General features: G+C 42.9%; 1 protein-coding gene across 2 annotated transcripts; it reads right to left on the bottom strand.

The window, feature by feature from the left end:
- On the bottom strand, nucleotides 1–23,937 carry bmal2 (basic helix-loop-helix ARNT like 2). Of its 2 annotated transcripts, XM_056598140.1 has the most exons (18): nucleotides 23,849–23,933; nucleotides 23,128–23,351; nucleotides 12,463–12,531; nucleotides 12,257–12,331; nucleotides 11,326–11,367; nucleotides 10,363–10,520; nucleotides 9,361–9,440; nucleotides 9,082–9,174; nucleotides 8,824–8,941; nucleotides 8,555–8,704; nucleotides 6,828–7,068; nucleotides 6,258–6,364; nucleotides 5,834–5,984; nucleotides 5,657–5,727; nucleotides 4,915–5,026; nucleotides 4,638–4,731; nucleotides 4,452–4,545; nucleotides 1–3,748 (listed from the first exon to the last, which is right to left on the bottom strand). In XM_056598140.1, exons 3-18 carry the CDS (start codon nucleotides 12,525–12,527, stop codon nucleotides 3,612–3,614), a joined length of 1,788 nt encoding a protein of 595 aa, XP_056454115.1. In that variant the 5' UTR covers nucleotides 12,528–12,531; nucleotides 23,128–23,351; nucleotides 23,849–23,933; the 3' UTR covers nucleotides 1–3,611. The 2 variants fall into 2 exon arrangements, with proteins under 2 accessions (XP_056454115.1, XP_056454116.1); XM_056598141.1 differs by lacking the exon at nucleotides 23,128–23,351 and having other exon boundaries at nucleotides 23,849–23,937.
- Nucleotides 23,938–24,861: the final 924 nt, after the last annotated feature.

The following is a 24,861-nucleotide window of genomic DNA, read 5'->3' on the forward strand; positions in this document are numbered from 1 at the left end:
TGGTATAATGTCAGTGGAAGTGCAGTGAATGATAACATTGATCAAATGGACTGACATGGTAGTGGACATGTGATGGTAGCATTCTGAAAAACTGCTCTTCATATTCGGCTTAGTCTCTGTCTAGAAAGTAATCCAATGGGTTCAGTCTACTAGACATTCATTTATAAACTTCCTGCAATTTAAAACCCAACATTATTCATATGAATTAAGTAAAAAAGGTATTGTGATACATATTTATTTTTCAAAATGAATAATTCAAATTCTTTCAATATTCATGGACATTTTAAAGAGATAAATTGTCTTTTAAAGAATGCTAGGCCCACGGGATTGCAAAATTGCCAATACAATCAACATGCCAACATATTTGAACTTGTGGCAGTGCTAATGGATATGAGGCCAGGACTGAACAAACTAAATGTGAGTGATGGTCATGAACCTTGAGTCCGACGCCTTAAGAAGGCCTAGAAGGGGCCGGACCCAATCTCTACAGTCCAGCAGCCCCCAGCCCTCAACTGCTTACACTACGCTTCTTCTAACTGCCTTCACCCCCATATCACATTGGACAAATTACTCAAACCTAATCTCATGCAAGGAACTAAGAGGGAGTAGGGGGGAACCACCACTAAGCACAGCTGGTTGGAGATATCATTACAGGGAGAGCAGCCGCAGTCAAAACTATCAGGTTGTGATCTGACTAAGGGCAGGATGGTAAACTGGTTAGTGTGTTTAATTAAGGAGTCAAAACTGGACAGGATAGTATTCCTAGTTTTATCATACTGGATAGCAAGGTTTAATTTATTTACATCATGACATATTCAGAGACAAACTCTCCTTTGGATTGAAGATGTAATCCAAGGCTGAACGGCATTACATTTATACCGTTAAGCACTGGGAAGTCTCTGTTCCAGCTTCTAGTGTCCAACTGATTATATTAGTCTAAATACATGAAACAAAAGACAAGAGAATCGTTATAAAGCTCATGCAACGTAAATACACTGCGTCCAGGGCATCATGAAAACATACGATATCCTTCCTATACCAAATTTTATTCTGGAAAAAGCTTTAAACAATTTAAAGATGACATATTATACCACTAAATGAACAACGTTTGCTACAGTCCACTGGTAGGCTGGTAGACTGATCTATCCAGCACACATCTAGGTGGATACGCCCACTTGTGATGTCAGAAGAGGCTGATTTTCAAAACGGCTTGTAATGGCTAATCACACTCACACCTGGTGGTATAATATGTCACCTTTAATAAAAAAACATTGTGGGCTCTGATGAAACACAGGCAGGGTTCAGAACTATGTGGACTTAATGAGTTCAGAAGAACAAATCAACAAGGAGATACAAACAGAAACCATTAGGCCTTTAAAACCACTGCCTGTGTCTGTATGGAACATGTCAGTACAGCTGATTCGTTTGATTACTATCAAAGTAGGGAAAACTTGAATTAAGACTCCTGTATCCACTCTTCTAAACAGGGTTCTTTAAACTTTGGGGCCATAGTTGAAACATCTGCCTGAAAAGGCTCTGCAGGAATTGTCCAAAGGCACATCAGACACTGAAGCCCTCGTGTTTTTTACCATCCATCCGTTGGAAGCCTTTTCTCTTCATCATTATGAACTGTTTGAAGAACCCACAGACCCACGGGAGACGAGCCCAGGAGAACATCCACAGGCATAGAAGTGACTCTCCAACTGTTTCAGGAGAGGTGACAGCATCAGACCCAGGAGGGGTTTTGAAAATATGATACAAGACACATTTTAAATGAGCGGCTAGTTACCTGGTCATAAATTATTTTAAGATTGGAAAAAGATTTGCCAGTTAAGAGACTTAATCTAAAGTTTAATTATAAAGAAAATATGTCAACCCTTAATGTGGACTATTGAAGTATCGAAAGTGATGTTTAATGAGAGTGAGGCTTGGAGGATCAGAGCCGGACCGCTGTGTGCTCAACACCATAGCTACAGTCACAGGAGCAGAAACATCTCTTAACCAGTAAGCAAAGGCTCAAATATAACCACGTGTTTCAGCTGTGGTCTCCAGGTGAAAACCATATCACGTTAGGATGCCTTCCCAGACCATAGAGGGCAGTCCTTCATATGCATAGAACGAGGATACTATGAAATTACAACGTTTGGAATTTTGCTTTGAGCATTAATTCAATATGGATATATAATATAGTTCCCTGAAATAAAGTTGCAAGCTGGAGGACTTTTCACCATATTTGGCATCAGCAATGATTTGACATTTGCAGCACAAAACTTGCTGCAGTTAAAACTGTTGACGATGGTTGAATAATCACTTTGGTAACTTAAACCTTGATCAACATGTGGCTGTCTAGCTTACAATAGCATCCTGCTCTCCAACCAACACAATCCGTCTTTAACCATGCAATACTCGCTGTTGCAAGAATTAAGAGAGAAAGGGTCAAGTATAGAACATCTGGTATCCCTGCATAGTGTAGCCTATAACAACCATTCACACAACTATGGGCTTTCCACAAGCTCGGGAACATAGACCTGACATGTGTCAGACTCACTGCATAATATAACACCAATACAAGAAAAAATTAAGGCAAATAAAAATGTGTTTATCTGATAATATCTATATGTGGAAAAAAAAATAAGAATGCATGTGTTAGTAAATTAAGGTTGATTTATATATGGTAATGGATAGTTAAATGAATGAATTCCTTCAAGAAATTCTGATTCATTTGGTCCCTGAGTAACCAGCCTCTGTCCTCAGATGCAGATCCAACAATTTATAATCAGCCATTTTTAGCAAATCTGGAAGTAATAATAATAATTGCATTCCAACTCAAAAAATGCTGTGCTCATATTGCAAGTCTTGGCTTCTTTGAGAATCTGGTGTTGGGTTCAGAGTTATATTAAGTTATTTTTAATGTATATATCTAACATTAGCTCAAGGCAAGTTCCTCCTCCAGTATGTAACACATAACACTTGGTCAACACTTCACACTCAGCACTAGACTACGCTGTTGGTCTTTTCTCCAGAGGTCTGCATGCTGAATGACCAAGCTATGCACAAGTGAACATTCCCTCAAGAGTGGCTTGCCTTTAGCTCTAGAACCACAAAAGCATACAGCCTCATATTTTCAAGTTGACAAGCAGCTCATTGTGGGGGGGCTGCACAAGTCTGTCCGTCAGATCCTCCTACCGTCTTTCTTTAAAATACCCTATTTCAGTGCAGCTTTAGAAGAAAAATTGCATGGTCCCTCCCCTCCGTTTTTCAAGTGTAGACTGATAGATTAGAGAAGAAGGGAATGTCATCTGGCCCCTAGTTTAGTGTTCATTAGTAGAGATGGGGTTCAAACATACTGCCCTGACCCGGACAGAGAGAGCCGTGGCTAGACCGAGCTGGACGCGGTCTAGGGTCCGGCACTCGCCAGCAAACACAGCTGTACGTTTTCTGAGCCTCCTCCTGTTGCAGGAAGTGGTCCCTTTATTGACATGAATGCTGCCCTGGTGCACAACAGTCCCCTGAATATTACACAGCTTACATGGAGAATCAAAACCAATAAATAAATCCTTTCTTCCCCAGGTCACACGTTTCCATGGCTACGCTCTGAGAGGTAGAAGGTTCTAAAGCGACCAGTGCATCTCTCCAAAGTCCAGGTTTGCGTCGGTCTCCAACAGGCTCATGATGACGGCCATGGCCGCCTCGTCGCTGGTGAGGCCGCCGAGGCCGGGCCCCTCCAGGTCCAGCTGAGGGGCCTCCCCTGAGGACACCAGGAGGAACAACAGGGGTAAGGGCTGGGACATCCAGAGAAACACAGACCACGATAAGCAAGGCCAATGTGAAATGATGTCCATAGATCGATAGATTAATTCTAAATATCCTTATAAAGAGTCTACTTCAGGGTCATTACATTAAAGTTTATGTCAGGAACAAACCAGGTCAAAGTGTCCTTTTATTGGAAGATAATGTTTGGCAGGTTGGTGCAGTGGCTGAGGTAAAACCAAGGTTTCTTACCACCCAGCGAACCAGTTTCCAATAACAGTTACGGGACACCCCATCAATTTAGCTTATACCTCTGTTATCGACAATAATAAAATGACGTTGTTACTTTCATATCCAACAAAGTTTTTTTTAAGTATTTCAGTCTGCTGACACTGATATGTTATTTCTCAGTGCTGTGGGAATACTGTCCTTGGGATGTCAAGGAGACATCTGTATTTGACCGTTCAACACCCATAGAACCAAGACCATTTACCATTCTTTACAACGAGGGGCTTAGAACAGCCCTAGTGAAGCACCAAGACCATTTACCATTCTTTACAACGAGGGGCTTAGAACAGCCCTAGTGAAGCACCAAGACCATTTACCATTCTTTACAGGGGCTATTTTTAATTCTTGGTCGAATCGCTCTCAGAATAATAGTTTTAATAGTAGCATACAGTATATAATTTTGATGACCGTACCCATGGGGGACTCTCGCCTTGGATGGGGCGTGTCCTGTGGCTCGTCTTCAGAGCTCCCCGGTAACTCCATGTCCGTCGCCTCGCCGTTGGACCCCTGCGGGACCCCACACCATGAAGGAGAAGGATTAATAACGAGCGAGCGAGCGAGCGAGTGAGTGAGTGAGTGAGTGAGTGAGTGAGTCTTACATTAGCGCGGGGCCCCTCACTGGGGCCCTGGGGGGACCGGTCCTGCAGCAGGCTGAAGGGGCTAGCCTTGCCACTGGAAGGGGAGGAGTTTATCCTGGGGCAGAGGCAGTCATGTGTATGTCGTTATGATACATTACGTATGTGCTGTTATAAGCAGTATAAACGCATTCTTCCATTAGCTGTCGATGTGCATTAAGCAAGTTCCATTAACTAAAGAATTCAATGTACAGGAAAAAACAATATAAGAAAATAATCAATGATCTTGGGTTAATTTCACCTGTTGTAATCCAGAAGTTCAATTGCGATCTGAGTTCCGATACTTCCTGCGTAGATCATGGTGCCTGGTTTACAGGACATCCCTGGGATTATCGGATGTGACTTTTGGCCACCTTGAAAAAAATAAATATATATCAGGGTTGTCGATCGAAATCAATCTGCTTAATTACATTATAACGCTGTCAGCAATCTTGTTTGATAGCAATGTAAAGATTGTCTTGGATAGCCCCGAAATAAAGATATTTCCAATTAAAAGTGTTTGTACAGCCACGGTCTGTATGTTTCTGTCTTGTTGTCCCTCTGTCATCATTTGCAGGAACCAGTCAGTCATCCACATCATCATACCGCCTTCACCCTTTAGGTCCTCTGGATCCACCAATCAGCTCATCCACCTAGTCGGTTACCAGCAAAGGGAGGCCTGCCACAACACTATAACAAGTTCTGCGAGGCTCTCGCTCTCCCTTTGACCTGCCAAATGTGAGCCTGTTTGTGTTCTCTGGAGTTTTTGGATAGGTTTGACAGATCCTATATAGATCTGTCTGTCTGTCTGTCTGATGGATGGTTGGATGGATAGATGGATGGATGTCCGTCAGTCCGTCCATCTATCTCTATCTGTTAAAGGACAAGGAGGGACTCATGGGGAACATGAGGAGGTCACCTGAATGACACAAGATGGTCACACTACCCAGAGTCTCTGGTTCTCATCACATCATGGTGGCCTTTAAAGAGCCTTTGTTTCCCACCTTCAGAAGTCTTTGAGTCACTGGACTGGTCCGCCTCTGCCCCTCTCTGACTGGACCCATCCTGCTTCGGCCTGCTCAGCATCACAGGGGGCAAAGGAGTATTGAAATAGTATCAAAATTAGAATAAAATAATGATTCATGTTATTCATGAGGAAAACAAAGTACACCAGGACTTACAATAAAACCGTGTTGGTCGACACGATGTATTCCACTTCTTTGGTCCAGGGATTAACAAAACTGAACCACTGACTTTGTAGAGTGACAAAGGAGCCATGTTTGGTTTTGAACTGATAGCAATTTGTTTCGATCTTTTCTTTACTCCGCAGAACTAAAGGGGAAAGAAAGGAAACAGCAATGCCAAGGTTAGAAGCTGGGAAAAGGTTTTTCCGAAACTGCGACAGAGCTTTCTATCAGGGGCCTGGTAGAAAGCTCAGAGAGTACAGCCACAGCGCCATCAGGGACGGGCCAGAACCCCCCCCCACACACACACACACACACACACACACACACACACACACACACACACACACACACACACACACACACACACACACACACACACACACACACACACACACACACACACACACACACAGCTTGCCTTCCCTATGGCGTTCAGATAGGTGGAGGAGGTCGTCTTGGTGGACATACTCGTAGCACGAGGTCCCGAGGAGTTCCTGCGGCAGGTAGCCCAGCACTGTGGTTGCCCTGCAGAAGAACCGTCACAACGTAAAGATAAGGCATCGATTCAGGCCCATGTGATCCTAGGACGAGCTGCCTAGCATAGGATTGTTTTCATGACAATGATTATGCTTTACATTTTTTAAATTAAAATAATTCTGTTCGAAATTATCGGAAAAATGCCCATTAATAAGAAAGGCATTGCATTTAGTTGACCTTGGGTGTCTTGAAAGGCGCCTCTAAATTAAATGTATTATTATTATTATTTAAATGATTTTGAAAATCTCTTTACTCAAACATTCACAAAGGACCCGTTTTTCCACTGTAGGAATTCAATATTTGACAGAAGAAAACAAATAAAACATTACTTTTAATACGTGCCGACAGTCTTTCACCCACAACCACCCACCCACCCACCCACCACACCCATCCAACCTTAATTCAGGAAAGCCATACATAAAGGGTATAAAAATCCCCCCAGGAGCGTTACCTTTGATCAACAAAGGTGAACTTCCCATCCATGGCGTAGCGAGTGATGAACTCGGTGGGCTTGACCTGCACCCCCCCGTTGGCCTGGGGGGCGCTGGGGGCGTGGACCCGGCCCACCGCCACCAGGCAGTTGAAGGGAGAGCCCTCCTTGTCGGTGTCCCCCTCTCCCTCCACCCCAAGGGTGCCGCTGGGCCAGCAACGCAGGTAGCCCGTGCAGTGCACAGTGCAGAACCGCTGGCTCTCTGGGGACAGAACCACCAGAGGGGAAGGGGACATCATCATTATCATCATCATTATCATCATCATCATCATCATCAGATTTTCCCACTAGGTGCAGTAGTGGCCTTGGGGTGCACCTGTTTTATGCCGTGGTCCGGCAGTCAGGATGTTCTCTTCATCATCATTCTCCTGGCCTGCTGGACATCCATATCCAGCAGCCTGTCTAACCCAGTCCAAATCCTTCTTGGCGTTATCAAATATAACCTCTTACTGTAGATCGCTAATGTCCAGTCTACATACATGACCGACATATTTAAGATGTTGTAGGTAGCAAAAGTCAAGTATTGGGTGACGCAGGCCCATGAGAGCTGTAGGTGAGAGCACCGCCATTTAAACGAACGTGTTCAGAACCAGAGAGGGCCACACATTGTATTCATGTGACAGGCACAGACCGGAAGGCCAGTGGATTGGATAGACCTGCGACCAATCAGAGCAACACAGACACAAAACACTAGGGCTGGGTAAAAATATTGATTCATCAATGCACTGCAATTTATGTGTTCTCGATTCAATTTGGATTCAGATATATTTTTTAATTATTTTAAATGGAATTTTTTATTTCCATTTAAAAAAAATAAAAAAATAAAAAATGAAGCATACTCAGTCATTGTAATCTAGAAGCGAGTATGCCTAAATGAATATGCCCTTTTACATTTGTCCATGTTATGATTATTTATTTTAGGCTGCAAGTTTAGCTCAGGAACAATACTATACAATGGTGTATTCCCTTTTTGCTAGTTAAAGCACAATGAAATGGTTAATTCATTTTGAAATGGTTAATTCTAAATAATACTTAGGTATTTTTGTCATCTGCACGTATTATTGAATCCATATCGAAGCAATTGGATCAATATCAAATCGAAATTGAATCGAATCAAGGCCTAAAGAATCAAATAGAAATGAATTGTGAGGTACCTGGCATTACCCAGCCCCATAAAACACGTAGCGCTGAGCTGTGTTGGTACCAAACAAAACACCCCTCTCTTATCGTCTAACATTTTAAGTGCCCTTGTTTGAGAGAAAGTATACCATTCAGCTCATTTAACTCTTCATCACAATCAGAACATTCCAGATCAGTGGCAGCCATCTTGGTCATCTTCAGTAGTCATCGTATAAAACCCGCCCCATATGAGATAAATGTTATTGGCATCGTTATTATGAACACACTTGATAATAATAACACTTACCAATTATCATATCAGCGGCATAAAATAACTGCTGCAGTGGCTGCCTGGACCAACTATAAGCTCAGTATATTTAACGACATATTTTGGATCTTTTATGTCCTGTATTTAAAGAGTTCCTTTGGATTCATGGCAACAAGTGAAATACTATTAATCACTTGGGCATGTGTTACCTCACACATTGATGAGCAGATTAAAACAATGTACATGGAGGTGAATATCAGACCGTCCTCAACAAAGTTCTACGGACGACGAGTCCTCCCACCTTTCCTTTTGGACGGGCCCGGCTGGAACTCGTTCTCCTCCACCTTCACGGAGACCTTGTTGTACTTCATGCGACAGAAGAAGGAGCGGCGGGCTCCGGAGCCCAGCCTGGTTGCGCCGGCTGGGAGTTCAGCCGGCACCTGCAGCCCGGCTGGAGAGAAACAACAAACACCTGGGTCAGGACTGGAGAGCCTTGAGCCAGAGCCTGGAGGTCCATCGCGGACAATCCGTTAGCCCACAGTCCGCAGAACTAACACCCAAACAACTTACTTTTAGCGTCTATGAGGCGCTCGCGAGGGTACAGCTCCGAGGCGGAGAGCTGCTCCTTCACCTTCCCCATGTCTTTAGGATGAACGTAGTCAAACAGACTCTGGCCAATCAACTCCGCCTGGAGGGGGGCAACAACAACGCTTTAGCCCCTCCCATCTTTTTAGGATCATAGCTCCGAGATGCGTGAAGATATCGAGAATACAACGTGATGGTATTATAGCTGGTTCAGTAAGGAACACACTTAGGCGCAGGTGTTACCCGACTATAGTTGAGGATCTTGGTGATGGATTCAGAGACGAAGACTATCTTTCCACGGTCACAGCCTACCACAAACAGAAAGCCATCGGCAGCCTGCAGAGAAAAGGCACCAAAGAAGAGCAAGAACGTTAAAACAAAAGCAGAAGACGGCTCCCCGGTATGTCCTCCCTTGAGAATGGAGGGGCAACAAAAAAGGCACATAAATACGTAATAAAAAGCTCATCTTTAAAACTGAAATAATACTAATAGTAAAATGTGTGTGTGAAAACCATCTTCTACCTTGAGCACAAGCTGTTTGAATTCCTCATCAGGGAGGAATGAAGGCTTATAGGTAGTTTCAGAAAACGAAGAAGAGGAACCTGCAGGAACCAGAGATGAAGAGGATTGTAGTTAGCAAGTAGCCTGCACTCATCTAGACCGATGAGGTTCTGATGAGAAGATACAAGCATGGGCCGAATGTGTAGACTGAACATTGGCAGCCTCAATTAACAGTGTGACTTTCCATAAAACCAATGATAGACAAACCCCTCTTTTCTAGTTTGTCCTATCATGGTCTTATTCGGCGTCCCCTTATTGAAAACAGTTTTCCAATTCATCTGGACTATTAAGGCGAGAAGCTTGCATTTAAGATGTGTTCCCGCTATATTCAAATGAAGAAGAGCAAATGTGGATTGCAAATTTATTTTGCAATTTGGAAACATTATATTCAGGCACAGTGAGAGAATTCTAAATATAATGGAACATAATACAGTAAGGCTCTCAGGCACTCTGTGTTGCTTTCCTTTGTCAATACTGCAGTGCGTGCGTAAAAAAAGACCCAGCGCTCAAGAAAAGGAACTGCTATCAAAAAGGCTGTGTTTTTCATATTGAAGGGGACGTATACTATAGCCTGCTTTCGCCTCGAATCTATGCCTCTGGCTTCCGTGGAAATGCAACTGCTCCAAAAAGGAGGTCATAGCAGGCCATCAATTGTGCAAAGGCAAATAATGGTGCAGTCAGAATTACCCATGGATCGTTGTTAGTTAAAAAGCGTCAGGGAAGCGCACGCATAGCTGAACTAGACTCATGTTATAGCATTAGGCTCCGTGCCCAGCTGAACTAGACTCATTATATAGCATCAGGTTCCATGCACAGCTGAACTAGACTCGTGTTATAGCATTAGGCTCCGTGCCAAGCTGAACTAGACTCATGTTATAGCATTAGGCGCCATGCCAGGCTCCTGCACCTTGGATGAAGGACTTTCTGTGAACTAACTGAAGAGAGTGTGATGTTTGTGGATACCTTTGAGAGACTTGAGATGCTGCACGGCCATTCGAAGAACAGTGAGTTTATCCAGCCGGCGAGACATGGGATGACAGGATGGGATCATGGCTGACAGCTCGTCAATCAGATTGTTCATCTTGTCTCTCCTGCGCTTTTCGATCTGGCTGTGGGGCTCCCTGCAGACACGGAGAGAAGAAAAGATTCAGCCGAGCAGTAGTGAAGGAACTGTGGGCTGATGGAAATGGTTCGGTTGGAGCGAGGTTTGGCGAGAGTCTCGGTCAGAAGGCACTGATATGGAGTTATGAATAAGAGCAGGGAGAAGGCAGGGTTTGATGCAACACCAGTGGGTTTTTTATTTCCTTATTCTTCAAGTTGATTTTGATACTTTATTTTGCATTATTTATTATTATAAAATATTATTATTTTATGCATATTTCATTCATGTTTGTGTGGTTAACTGTTAAGACGCACACAGGATGCCTGAGCGTGCCGGCAGAGTGCAAAGGATGAGCCAAAGGGTGCGCAAACATTTTATAGTCTTCCGCCCCTCCCCCAACAACGGGGTTGGCTTAGCTCAGGAGGTAGAGCAGTTGTCTTGTAACCGAAAGTTTGATCCCCAGCTCCTCCTAGCTGAGTGTTGATGTGTCCCTGAGCAAGACACTTAACCCTTACTGCTCCTGACGTCACCTTGCAGGGTTGACTCTGCCGTCGGTGTCTGTCTTCTTAACTGATAACTGTCGCTTTGGATAAAAGCGTCTGCTAAATGCCCTAATTGTAATTGTAATTGGGTGGGCGTGGTCAGGTGGCAAAAGTATCCTCCTGTTTCAGACTGGAAGGTTCAACACATTCATTCCCGAAATGAATTGAAAGAATGAAAAAGGAAATGAAATGGAAGGAGTCTTTTCAAGTGGGAACTACTGAAACCTACAGATTGCTTTTCGAAACTAGATGTTTGGAATGAGGCAGCTGTAGCACACACACCTGAAGCACTGTATCTTCACCTTCTGGTCCTCTCCGTCGAACCTGCACACAAACATCATTCATGTTGTTAGAGAGACGCCGCGGTCACACTACATGCGTCCGTGAACGGATGGCCGAGGGAGTGTCTGAAGTATAGGGGACTAGTCTTTGTAGATGAAGCCTGCTGCCAATCAAATCGCTTCCCAATAACAAAGCCGATGTGTGGATATAAATACAGAAGATGACACAAACAACAGGTGACTAAAAACAATCCTATCGATTCCACATTCTTTAAAAAAACATAACAGCCGGATATTTCCTGCTTCTTCCTGCTTGTTACTGGATCCAGTAGGACCAGGATCCAGTAAAATGGATCCAGTAGTCGCGTGGAGTGTATTTGCATAACCGCAATCTGATTGTCCGACGGATCCGTCGCTGCCTGAAAAGTTCTCAACTTTTTGACACAGGCAACGGAGCCGACAGAATGGACGGACCAACAATCCATTTTGAGAGCGTCCCATGCAAAGTCAATGAGATCCGTTGACGGCAGAGGTAGTGTGAATTGGTGATCGACCGATATTATCGGCCGATATTTGTGTTTTTACGTGTATCATTATCGGCCGATTAATATTATATACTTTCTTCGGCATGATTTACAGACAGTTTTTTTTAAATTGAGACATTGTAACATTTGTTATCATCAGTGTCATTTTTATGATGTTAATTGAGGGAGGCTTAGCCTGGATATCCAGACCCACATCTAGAAAACTGTAGGGTATGGCAACGAGTAATGAAAATAGCCCAATAGCCCAACCCTAACCCTCCATATCGGTCAATCCCTAGTGTGAATGCGCCCTGAGTGTCTAGAGTCAGACTCATCTACCAATACTTTTCTGAACATCACAGCAGTGCACACTAGATCTGATCTGGTCGGCCCTGAAAGCCACTTTACCCTTCTTCTTCTTCTTCATCTTCTTCTTCTTCATCCTCCATATCCGCATCAGGAATAGAGGCTGATTTGGAGTCCCTGCGATACAAGTACGGTGAGTCCATTTTGATAAACTGACACATCCTTGTGCAGACAAATACCACAGATATTATTACAACCTGAAATAACCATGCAGGTGATGGCTGTGGAAACCGATCCATGTTACTCACTGGTTGTCTGTGCTGCCCTTCCGCTTCCTTGGCGTCTCCATGCCAGCAGCAAGACTGGGGGTCATTGAACTGGGCAGAGAGACAGAGTGGAGATGGCTCTCAACCACATGCTCACAAACACACACAATCATAGGACGAAAAATACACTTGTAGTCCAGCGGAACTCCTCTTTTAAAGAATCACTGGAACATTTTATAAATCAACGTTTAACATGCAAAATGAATTATATTGACAATCTCTGTATGTTATACACTGGACTGCCATCCACCAAATCAGTTTTAATGGTGACTATATTAACCGCATGAAACCAAACCATATAAAACCATTGAATCCGTCTCTCACCTCAATCTAAACGGTGACCATTATTGGAGTTAGAAACTGATCTATATAGGCCTATGTCTTTTCACCCAGTGACCCAAATAGCCATCATGGGATCAGCAACAACCTGATTTCTAATCCTATTTCCCCCTAAAGATCTATGAGGAGTTTCTATTACAGGAGTTTGGCCTACGGAATTACATGATTAGGTCACCCACACAGCGCGCAAACCCCCACAATCCACCTCTCTGTTTGATAACATCTTCTGGTCCACATGTTGCACTCATAATACCAGTTCTTACATGACCAAATGCTGCAGTGCATTACACCTCATTCTAAGGTTTTATACAATATATTATATTCAGTAAATGGTGTGCGTTCATGTTAACCACTTGTGTAAGTTCAATAAGACATGCATACACTGTTGAATGCGGGATAGAAGGCAATGACAAAGTAATAACATGTTCAAACATAAGGTATCAAGCGGGCTGTGTCCCTGGTAGGGACACTTAACCCTTCTTCAACTCAACACAGACCACAATCTCTACCCAGACTAAACTAACCTCCCTAGGTCAAAATTAATAGATTAATTTACGAGTAGTGGATTAACAGCATCAATGCTCAACACGCTGAATCCTCTGACCCACAATGAACAGGCAAATCAACCATTATGCATTATGAGCCTTACCACTAGAACGGCTTATCGTTTCCATACTCATAGTTCAAATATATCAAGCACTAGTGATAGTGGCATCCTGAGCACTGTCTACTATTAAAGATCCCATGGCATGAAAATTTCACTTTCTGAGGTTTTCTAAGATTAATGAGTTCTCCTAGCCTACCTATGCTCCCCCAGTTGCTAAATTTCATTTAATTTTATTTAACCAGGAGAAAAACCGATTGAGATTAAAAATCTCTTTTTCAAAGGTGACCTGGCCCAGACAGGCAGCAGCACAATGAACCACAGTTACAGACAAACACAGGGACAAAAATTTAAATAGCACTAAAATAAATCAAATCAATTCACACTGCAGCAATCTTAAAAGACCCATTTCTGTAACCGGGAAACAAAAACCTATTCAAAACACTGACATCTTAGAGAGTCTAGCTCAATTTCCTTCATTTTCAACTTAAAAGCATTTAACAAAATTAAGGTCTTTCTGTAGCGTATTCCACACAGTGGGGGCAGAGTATACAAAGCCTTTTTACCCTGTTCTGTCCGCACGTTGGGGACAGAAAGCAACACCAAGTCCTGTGAACGTAAAAAGTGTGGACCAGCATTTTTTTGCATGATAAGGGAGCATATATAGCTAGGTAGCACACCAAGTATTGCCTTATAAATAAATATGCAGTAGTGACTGAGCCTACGAGTGGACAAAGCAGGCCATCCTACCTGAGAGTACAACTGGCAGTGGTGAGTCCGAGCCTTACAGTTTGGAATGAATCTCAGGGATGAAAGGTACGCCGAATCAATCATATTAAGACACTGAACAGAGGTATGCATTTACAAAAAATCACCATAGTCCAAGACAGATAAAAAAGTAGCAGCCACAAGTCGCTTTTTTACATTGAAAGACAAATACATCTTAATTCGAAAATAAAAACCCAACTTTAGCCTCAGCTTTTAAACCAAATAGAGCACATGGGGCTTAAAGGTGAGGGAGTCTTCAATTAGAAAACCCAGGTATCTATAAGACGTAACCACCTGTATTACACTACCCTCCAGAGTGACCACAGAGGGGACATTTTGTGGTCTAGCTCTAGAACTAGTAAACAACATGAGTTTGGTCTTATCTGCATTAAGAACAAGTTTCAGCTGAAGGGTATTTTGGACAAAAACAAAAGCATTCCACAAGTACATTAGCTTGTTTAAGAGTTGGTGCAAAGCAATAAATAACCGTGTCATCAGCATAAAAATGGAAATTAGCATCAACACGTTTTATCAATATCAGTGTTTCCCCCAGTACTGTGTTGTTAAGGCGGCCTCCTTAAAGGGGTAGTTCGGAATTTTGGACATGGGGCCTGATTCCGAAGTGAGCTTTGGTATTCTATATCACTGGAGACAGTTTTCAACACATTTCATTCAGTCCTTCTAGTTGCAGAGTTCGCTCGTGCTAGGCTAGCGCAAGTCAACGGGCAATGCTAGCCTGCTATTAAAAACAGTCTTACCCACTCCACAGTACACCCGAGGTAAATCAATTATAACGACAGACTATACATCTAAATGTCTGTTTATAGAATAATGTTAGAAATAAAACCAACTTTGCATTACATTGCATTTTGAGGGAATTGTGGGGTCTCAGCAGCAGTGTTTATATTCCTGTACGTAGGTTACGGCAGCGGCGGACTGATACCTAGGTTACCTGCCGCTGTCATTGCTACAAACGCAGAGTACAGTGAACGAAGGAATTCTACAAGCGTATTAAATTAACAAGATATGGCCACGTTTGGAGGAGTTAGCGATGCATCTGCTTTTGAAGACGATTATGAGGAATTTGTTGTATCCAACGAACCGTACATGTACGGTGTTTTGATGTCAAAGCCAGCAGCAACATGCCACAGTTGAGTCCTTTCTGGATCTCGCACTGGAAATTGGTGGAAACTTTGTGGTGCCCATCTGTACCGTTTATTTCTACAATTTCTAAAAGCACACTGAACCATCATGTTGCCTAGTCGTTCAATTGCGCTTCTGTCCCACGCTTCTCTGTTTACGTTCTTCTGTCGTGATTCGGTTACAAACCTAACCAGCGCATAGTAGAATTCCGCTTCTGCTGAGAAAGTAGTCCCTCGATGATTCATGCGATGCATGGTTAGTTTTATTTCTAACATTATTCTATCAACACAGACATTTAAATCTATAGTCTGGCGTTATAATTGATTTACCTCGGGTGTACTGTGGAGTGGGTAAGACTGTTTTTAATAGCAGGCTAGCATTGCCCGTTGACTTGCGCTAGCCTAGCACGAGCGAACTCTGCAACTAGAAGGACTGAATGAAATGTGTTGAAAACTGTCTCCAGTGATATAGAATACCAATGCCCACTTCGGAATCAGGCCCTATGTCAATTCCGAACTACCCCTTTAACAACAATAGGGCCCCGACTTGACTACCAATGTATATTAAAAAAAAAGAATAATATATATATATATTTTTTTTCTTTTTATTATTATGCATTAACAAAGTAGAAAACTCTCGTAGGGAGGGAAAACATACTTCCATCAGGTGTAAAAAATAAAGATCAATAATGCATCAGTAATACTGTTACAACAATGGTCATGCTTTAAGGCTTTTTGAATGGAAACGGACACCCCCCCGCTCCTTGACCACCTTGACTAAGACATTTTCTGGGGGAAACACTGAATATTATTTATGTAAATGGTGAATAAAAGTAGGCCTAAAACCGAACCCTGTGGTACACCCTTGAAGATTGATAAATTATTTGAGTAGAGACCGTCATGTTTAATGCACTAGGTCCTATCACTGAGGTAGTTCTGGAACCAAGAGACTGCTTGCTCTGAAAGTCCTGAGTTTAGGAGCCTGCTTTTTAGAACATCATGATCTACTGTGTCGAAAGCTTTGGACAAATCAATAAACAGTGATGCACAGTGTTGTTTCTTATCATGTGCAACAGATATGTCATTGCACCTTCAGTGCAGCTGTGGTAGTGTTATGTTTTTTTCTAAAACCTGATTGAAATTCAGACATGATGGCATTGGACTGAAGAAAATCTTTGAGTTGATCACTCACCAGAGATTCTAGAACTTTTGCCAGTACTGACAGATTGGATAATGGCCTGTAGTTGTTTCATTTGGATGGGTCACCTCGTTTTTAATAAAGGGAGAACAAATGCAGATTTCCATATGCCAGGAATTTCATTATTTATCCACGTGAGGTTAAAAAGATAAGTAAGAGGTCCTGCTATAAAACCAGCTGCAATTTTTAAAAAGTATGTCTCAACAAGATCAGGTCCTGGAGGTTTTCCAGGATTTAAAGCTTTTAGGGCTTTATGAACTTCCTGTTTAGTGAATGGCGTAAAATTAAAAAGGCCTGCAGAAACTGGAACATCAGTACAGGGCTTCACAGTTGCAGAGCAAGTGGTATCAAACAGAGAGCCAGACAAAATAAAATGCTCATTAAAAAATTTCAATATCTCCATTTTGTCACTAACAGCAACAGAATCCTTCATAATAAAAGCTGGTAAAACATGAGAATCTTTGCTCACAGAAAGGGAATTTATGGCTTCCAAAAATTTCCTTGGGTCATTTAGGTTTTCGGTAGTGACAGAGAGATAGTAATCAGATTTAGCTTGCTTAATCAAAGAGGAGCATCTATTTCTAAGTTTTATAAAATCAAGCCAGTCGGAGGAAACTCCAGTTTTCCTTGCCTTAGCTCAAGCCGAGTTACGTTGCTGAATAATGTCTGCTAACTCTGGGGAAAAACAGGGATTATCACAACCCTTTACTTTAAATCTCTTGAATGGGACATGTCTATTTATGATTTGGGTAAAACCATCATTAAAAATGTCGAGGCTGACTATACATCAGGGATTAGCAATCTTCACTTAAGTCATTGCAAAAAACACCAACAGCAGAGAATTTATGGGGAACATTTATCAAGTCAATTAAAGTTGACTTTTCAGGGCATTTGATCTTACTCAATTAATTGATAGAGTAAGATGCTGGCTAAGCCAGTCCCAGTTAAGATCACCAGCTAAAATAATTTCAGCGTAGTCCAATCTGGATAGAAGATGCACAAGAGACGGCAACGCAACATTTAAGGCAGATGGAGGCCTATAACATCCGACAACAGTTATACAGAGGCCCTTAACCCAGTGTTTCCCCCAGCACTGTGTTGTTAAGGTGGCCGCCTTAACAACAATAGGGCCCCGCCTTGACTACCAATGTATATAAAAAAAATATATATATATTTATACAACAGGAGACCTAAATCCAGCGATCTGATTGGTTCCCAACTGTTGTATAATGAGCGTATACATAACTGCTATGACGCCCGATCATTTTGTGAAAGTTTGCATATCACTCCGCGCCTGGAAGTAGAAACAGTTACAAAGTAAAACATATGTTGGATGATGGAGAGGGTGTAAATGTTGTTACTCCGGGAGTGAGCAAGGCGATGGAGAGACTAACGAAAGCTTAGGCACACGGCGAGTGAACTGCTCCATAGGATAAATTGCCGGCGAACCGCTCTATCGGAGCCTTCTCTCGGAGGGACGCTAAAATGTGTTGCATAGCGACCGTCGATCCATAGCGGCAGCCAGGAGGGACTACTTTTTTGTATTCTTTAATAAAACGGCTATTTTGACTTTCTTGGTTTCTTTTTAAATGTAGTGTGTCTATGACTTTCGTTTCGCCATAACAGTAACCGTTGTATAAAAGCAATAGATCAATTCAGTCAGTGGCATGTGCTCATTATACCACTGTGAAGGGGGTCGCCGGCCCTCCGCTGCGCGTCGGGGCCGGACAACGCCCCTTAACAGTGGTATAATGAGCACATACCACAGCCTGGCGTGATCTATTGCTTCAATAGAATAGAATTGTTTGGGTCCGGTTTTTTGAGCAGTTGGTTACAATGTTGTTACAATGTTACGGGTTTCTGTGACCTGGTTTTTGGTCCATTAAAACTACCTTCAACTAATGACTCGACATGATTATGTCACCGGCGAGGTCGTTACATTGGTAACGAATTCTCCGTTACCGTGGTAACCGCTGTATACATCCCACCAGATGCCAACGTTAATGCAGCACTTGGCTATCTACTAGCAGCTATAAACAAACAGCAGACCACTTATCCAGAGGGCGTTTTTATCGTGGCTGGTGACTTTAACCATGTCAACCTCAAGACGGTGCTGCCTTGCTTTGATCAACACGTAAAGTGCGCAACTCGAGGAAAAAATATTCTGGACTGTGTGTATTCAAATATTAAAAAGGGATACAGGGCCTCACCCCTCGCACACCTGGGCCAGTCTGATCACCAGTCACTATCCCTGATTCCCGCATATCGCCCCATCATTAAAAAACAAGAAGCTACCATTAAAACGTTTAGGAAGTGGCCTGAAGATGCATCTCTACAGCTCCAGGACTGCTTTGAAAGAACAAACTGGACCTTGTTTTTTTAATCAGGATGTAAATGAGTATGCCTTCGCTGTCCTCTGTTACATCAGGACCTGCATTGAAAATATCACCACCATCACCCGCAGCAGGATTCCCCCTAACAGGAAACCCTGGATGACTGGGGAGGTACAGGCCCTTCTGAGGGAGCGCAACGCAGCTTTCAAATCAGGTGACAGAGCACAGTACAGCATAGCCAGGCACAACCTGAAAAAAGGCATCAAGCAGGCCAAAGCCATGTACAGGGAGAAGATTGAGGGCCACTTCACCAACAGAGACCCAACACAAGTGTGGCAAGGCATACAACAGATCACGAACTACAGGGGAAGCCGCAACCCACCGACAAACATCAATGCCTCCTTAGCAGAGGAGCTCAACCACTTCTATGCCCGCTTCGAGACACCTGGGCTAGATAATGGAGCTCCTCCCCCACCTGCTGGCACAGACCACACAGCCATGGTAACAGCAGAGGAGGTAAGATTCATCCTCAGGTCTGTGAACACAAGGAAGGCAGAGGGACCAGATGGCAGAGTGCTCAAAGAATGCGCATACCAGCTTGCAAATGTCTTTACGGACATTTTTTATATGTCTTTAGCCAAAGCGGTCGTACCAACCTGTTTTAAAACAGCCACTATTATACCTGTGCCCAAGCAAAGTAACATCAGCACCTTAAATGACTATAGACCTGTGGCGCTCACTCCCATCATCGCCAAGTGCTTTGAGAGGCTGGTGGCGAAGCGCGTTAAGGCTTTCCTCCCTCGCTCCCTGGACCAGCATCAGTATGCTTACAGGGAAAACAGGTCCACTGAGGACGCTATCGTCACAGCCCTCCATTCAACGCTGACACACCTGGACAAGAAGGAGACATATGTAAGACTACTCTTTATAGATTACAGCTCGGCTTTTAATACCATCGTCCCCAACCGGCTGATCACCAAACTTCTTGATCTGGGCCTCAGCTACAGCCTGTGTATGTGGATTAAGGATTTCCTAACAGATCGCCCGCAGACAGTGAGACTGGGTCCTCATCAATCCTCGAGCCTGTCCCTCAGCACTGGAGCTCCACAAGGCTGTGTATTGAGTCCCCTGCTGTACTCCGTATACACATATGACTGCACCAACACCCATCCTTCAAATACTGTGATCAAATTTGCAGATGACACCACTGTGGTAGGACAAATCAACCATGAAAATGAAAGTGCCTACAGAGACGAAGTTGACAGACTGACAGAATGGTGTCAAACAAACAACCTGACCCTGAATGTCAGAAAGACAAAAGAAATCATAGTCGACTTCAGGCGGCAAAAGGCGAACCCCCCAACCCCTCATCATCAATGGTGAGGAAGTAGAGAGGACCTCCTGCTTTAAGTTCCTGGGGGTTATGCTCTCAGAGGACCTGAAATGGGTGATGAACACAACTGCCACAGTAAGGAAAGCACAACAGCGGCTCTACTTCTTGAGAATATTGAGGAAAAATATCCCGAGCTGCTTAAGACTTTTTACCACTGCTGCATTGAAAGTGTGATCACTTACTGTATCACTGCATGGTACGTCAACTGCACAGAAAAGGACAGGAAATCCCTCAGTCGGGTCATAAGGTCTGCTGAGAGAATAGTTAGACTTCCACTGCCTCCCCTGGATGACATCTTTAGGACGCGCTGCCTCCGCCGAGCATGTGGCATTTTAAAGGATGAGACTCACCCCGCAAACCATCTCTTCACCCTGCTACCCTCTGGCAGGCGCTACCGGGCCACTACAGCCCGCACCTCCAGACTGCAGAACAGTTTCATCCCCAGGGCCATCACAGAACTTAATAATCACACCACACTCCTACCCTCCACCCAGCACAACTGCACTTTTGTTAGTGGTTGCACAAACAAATTTCGTTGTGTATCCAATGCACAATGACAAATAAAGTCTATTCTATTCTATTCAATATATATATTATTATTATTATTTATTTATTTTTATAATGCATTAACAAAGTGGAAAACTCTCGTAGGGAAAGAAAACATACTTCCATCAGGTGTAAAAAATAAAGATCAATAATGCATCGGTAATACAGCGGTAATAAAGTAACATTTACTGGGGGAAACACTGCTTAACCAATTCCACATTCAGTGCCAGAAATTCCACTTGCTTGCTAATTGATTCAGATACAATTACCTAACATGAAATATGACTTTACATAAATAGCAACACGTCCACTTTTCTTTGGTCTGACAGCACGATACACATTGTAGCCATCAATACCAATATCATTATCAGCATTGATTTTTTCAGCCAAGTTTCAGATGTTACAACAATGTCGGCATCTGTTGATTTAACCCCATATTATGATTTGCTTTATTTCAGGACGAATATTAAAAAGATAAAAACGTGTTAGCAAAAACAGACAACACCGACATGGACTGGCATGCTGCCGTCTTGCATTCTGCTCCGCCTTTGAAAAAACGAGTTTCAGACTTGCCGTTTTGGAATTTTCCCCGTATGTCGTCATAAGGGGAGATGCCACCTCCCCTTTTTCTGCCTTGCCAGCCCAGAGATGTTGGCCCGCCAACAGTGTGTTTACACTAACTGTAACGCAAGTGTTGTACACTTCTTTGTTATTTGGATAACCGTTCTCCTGTTGCTGTTATGGTGCATAACACGTCGGACTCTCGTCTCTGGTATTTCCACAACGATACTCGTAGCGGGGGTTATTTCAGCCATGGTTGAGAAGGAATTGGGGGAAAGGAACTTTGGCTTGGACTCCCTGAAGTACATGAACCACGACATGGACGAGAAAAGGTTTTTTGCCCGCGAATGTTTCCCGCTTGAGTCCTGCATCCCGCTGCCGAGGGATCACCGCCTCGGCACTGCCTGCTGCAGGAGGCGGTGGTGCCTAAGCGCTGCCCGCTGTCGAGGCGGTGGTCCCTAGATCTACCAAACAACTAGAACGGCCATTCCCAACTTGATCTACATTTTACATAAGTCACACATAATATAACCAGAAACTGACATGAATGAAATAACGCTGATTTCTTTAACCAAGATACAATAAAATCTAACTAATCCATTATGAGCTGAGTATGAGTTGATAATGTGAGTGACCATTATCCTCAAACGATTACGCCTATCGGTGACCATTAAGCAATCATTTAGATCAGCTCTAGAGAATAGTAAGAATTTGAAAGCAAGCAAATGAGACCACTCTCAATAACTCGTTCAACGTTGGTTAAGCCATCAAGCGTTCATCATGAAAAACATGTGGATTATAAAGTAGACTTTACTGGTATATAAACAGCAGATTGACAGCAGACTGTAATGGTACATAAAAATCAGCACCCTGTACTGGTATATAAACCACAGACTATACTGGTATATAGTGGATCATATTATAGACTGTATATAAACAACAGACTCTACTGGTATATTCCACAGACTGTGGAATATAGTGAATCATAATGCAGACTGTACTGGTATATAAGAAGACTGTACTCAGTGTTTCCCACACATTGACAAGCCTATGGCGCTTCGCCATAGCAAATTTCAGCCACCATAGATTCAATATCCAAAAAAAGGAAATGCACAGCTCAGCACTGTGTTTTTGTCATTTTGGTTTTCATGTTTTCTTAAATGCTTTCTGAAAACTCCTCAACCCCATTTAGTATGACCCGTTACATTGTGTCATCGACATTCATATCAGTACCACCTGTTTGTAAGTAATATGTAAGTAATTGAAAATTCACCAGATTGATGCATTTAATTTAATCTATTCAACTGGTACTGGTATATAAATAGCAGACTTTACTGGTATACATACAGTAGTCTTTACTGGTAGATAAACAGTACACTCTACTGGTATATAAATAGCAGACTTCATTGGTATATAAACAGCAGCCTGTACTGGTATATAGTGGATCATAAAGCATACTTTACTGGTATATAGTGGATCATAAAGTAGACTGTACTGGTATATATACAGTAGATGTAATGGTATATAGTGGATCATAAAGCAGACTCTACTGATGTTTAATATCAAGTTATACCATGGTTGTCGACCCCTTTTCATTTCAGAATCACGGTACATCACTGAAAGTCAAACCATGAGATCATGTTTTACAAACTGATGTTATGACTTAAGTTTCCGGACAGAACGCGTTACATGACAGCGGCCCTGGAGCTGTAACGCGTAACGCTAGGTATGCTAAGCTAACGAGCTGAACTTAAGACCATTACCTTCCGTTCCTCTCCTGTAGGATCACACCGTGGTCAGGGTCCACCTTATAAAGACCCGGTCCAGACCCGGTCCAGGGGCTGGTATTCCTGGTAGTCCTGGTGCAGCTCGACCAAGGCAGTGTGTCTCAGACCCCCAGCTCCAGGCTCTGCTCCACTGATCTACTGACCTACTTCCACAGCCAGTGTTGCCAGATCGGATTGGCAATTTCTAGCCCAACTATAGACTAAACAGCGCCCAATCAACCAACAACCCACCCGATAGAACCGATTAATCATATACTTCTGCAATGGCAACTACACGAATACACACCTAAACGCAACCTAATTATTAACTATGTCGTTATGTGGTATACAAGAAGGAACCTCACATCTATCTCTCAGACACACAAACCTCACACGGTCTATAAAGGACACATTGTCAGTCAATAATATTACATTAATACACAACACACAAAATAGGCATGTAAAAGACCAATGGTGAGCACAATAAACACCTGAATGCGACCGAATCGACGTAATAACTTTTAAGTTACACACAGACAGACGCGCGCGCGATTGGGCGACTGCCCAATCTGGCAACACTATCCACAACACATCCCCTGCAGACATTCCTGCCTCTTTAAAGGGCAAATACATTTAAGTAACCATAGAAAAGAGATGAGTGTTCACACAGCAGAAATAGTAACAGAAGTGAAGTATGAATGAACAGGATAAAGGTTACCTGCTCGGTCGCAGTTCGCTCGGTCACCGCAGCCCGCCGCTGAGGATTCCTCTGTAACGAACGAACCCGTTGACCTACAGTGTCACTTCCCGGTGAAATCAATAGATGGCGCTGTCACGTTAAAATTGTACCGGGGGCGAAAATTGTACCGGCCTACGTCATCGTTTGTTTACATCCTGACAACCTGCCCGGCAACAGACGACGCGATGCAGAAAACATGTTTCCAAACGACGAAATAACATAATACAGATAGCGGATCGCTATCTGTATTATGATAGATAGCGATAACACTTGTTTTTACTTTATATTTGTATTGTATTTAATTGTTTAATCGAAACAATAAAAAAAATTGCCCGCAAAACGGGCGATCGCGTCAAATGACAAATGTTTTGCCCGCGAAACGGGCGATCGCGTCAAATGACGTAGGAGGGTTCTTGAAACACAATACAGATAACGGATCGCTAGAAAACACTTGTTTTTACTTTATATTTGCATTGTATTGAATTGTTTAATCGAATTTAGCTAGTAAACTGAGTGTTTTAAGCAGGTTTCATAGTCTAGAATGTTCAAGAACCTTCCTACGTGATTTGACGCGTCATTTGACGCGATCGCCCGTTTTGCGGGCAATTTTCTTTATTGTTTCGATTAAACAATTAAATACAATACAAATATAAAGTAAAAACAAGTGTTATCGCTATCTATCATAATTCAGATAGCGATCCGCTATCTGTATTATGTTATTTCGTCGTTTGGAAACATGTTTTCTGCATCGCGTCGTCTGTTGCAGGGCAGGTTGTCAGGTTGTCAGGATGTAAACAAACGATGACGTAGGCCGGTACAATTCTCGCCCCCGGTACAATTTTAACGTGACAGCGCCGTTTCCAAGTGTGTCACTACCATGTGGAACCAGTAGATAGTGCCGTTCATAGATATCATATATATGATGTCTATGGTGCCGTTACCCAGTGTGTGACTTCCTGGCGGACCAAGTAGATGGCGCTGTCACGTTAAAA

This window comes from Gadus chalcogrammus, chromosome 9 (genome assembly GCF_026213295.1).
Source record: "Gadus chalcogrammus isolate NIFS_2021 chromosome 9, NIFS_Gcha_1.0, whole genome shotgun sequence".
Classification (NCBI taxonomy): domain Eukaryota; kingdom Metazoa; phylum Chordata; class Actinopteri; order Gadiformes; family Gadidae; genus Gadus; species Gadus chalcogrammus.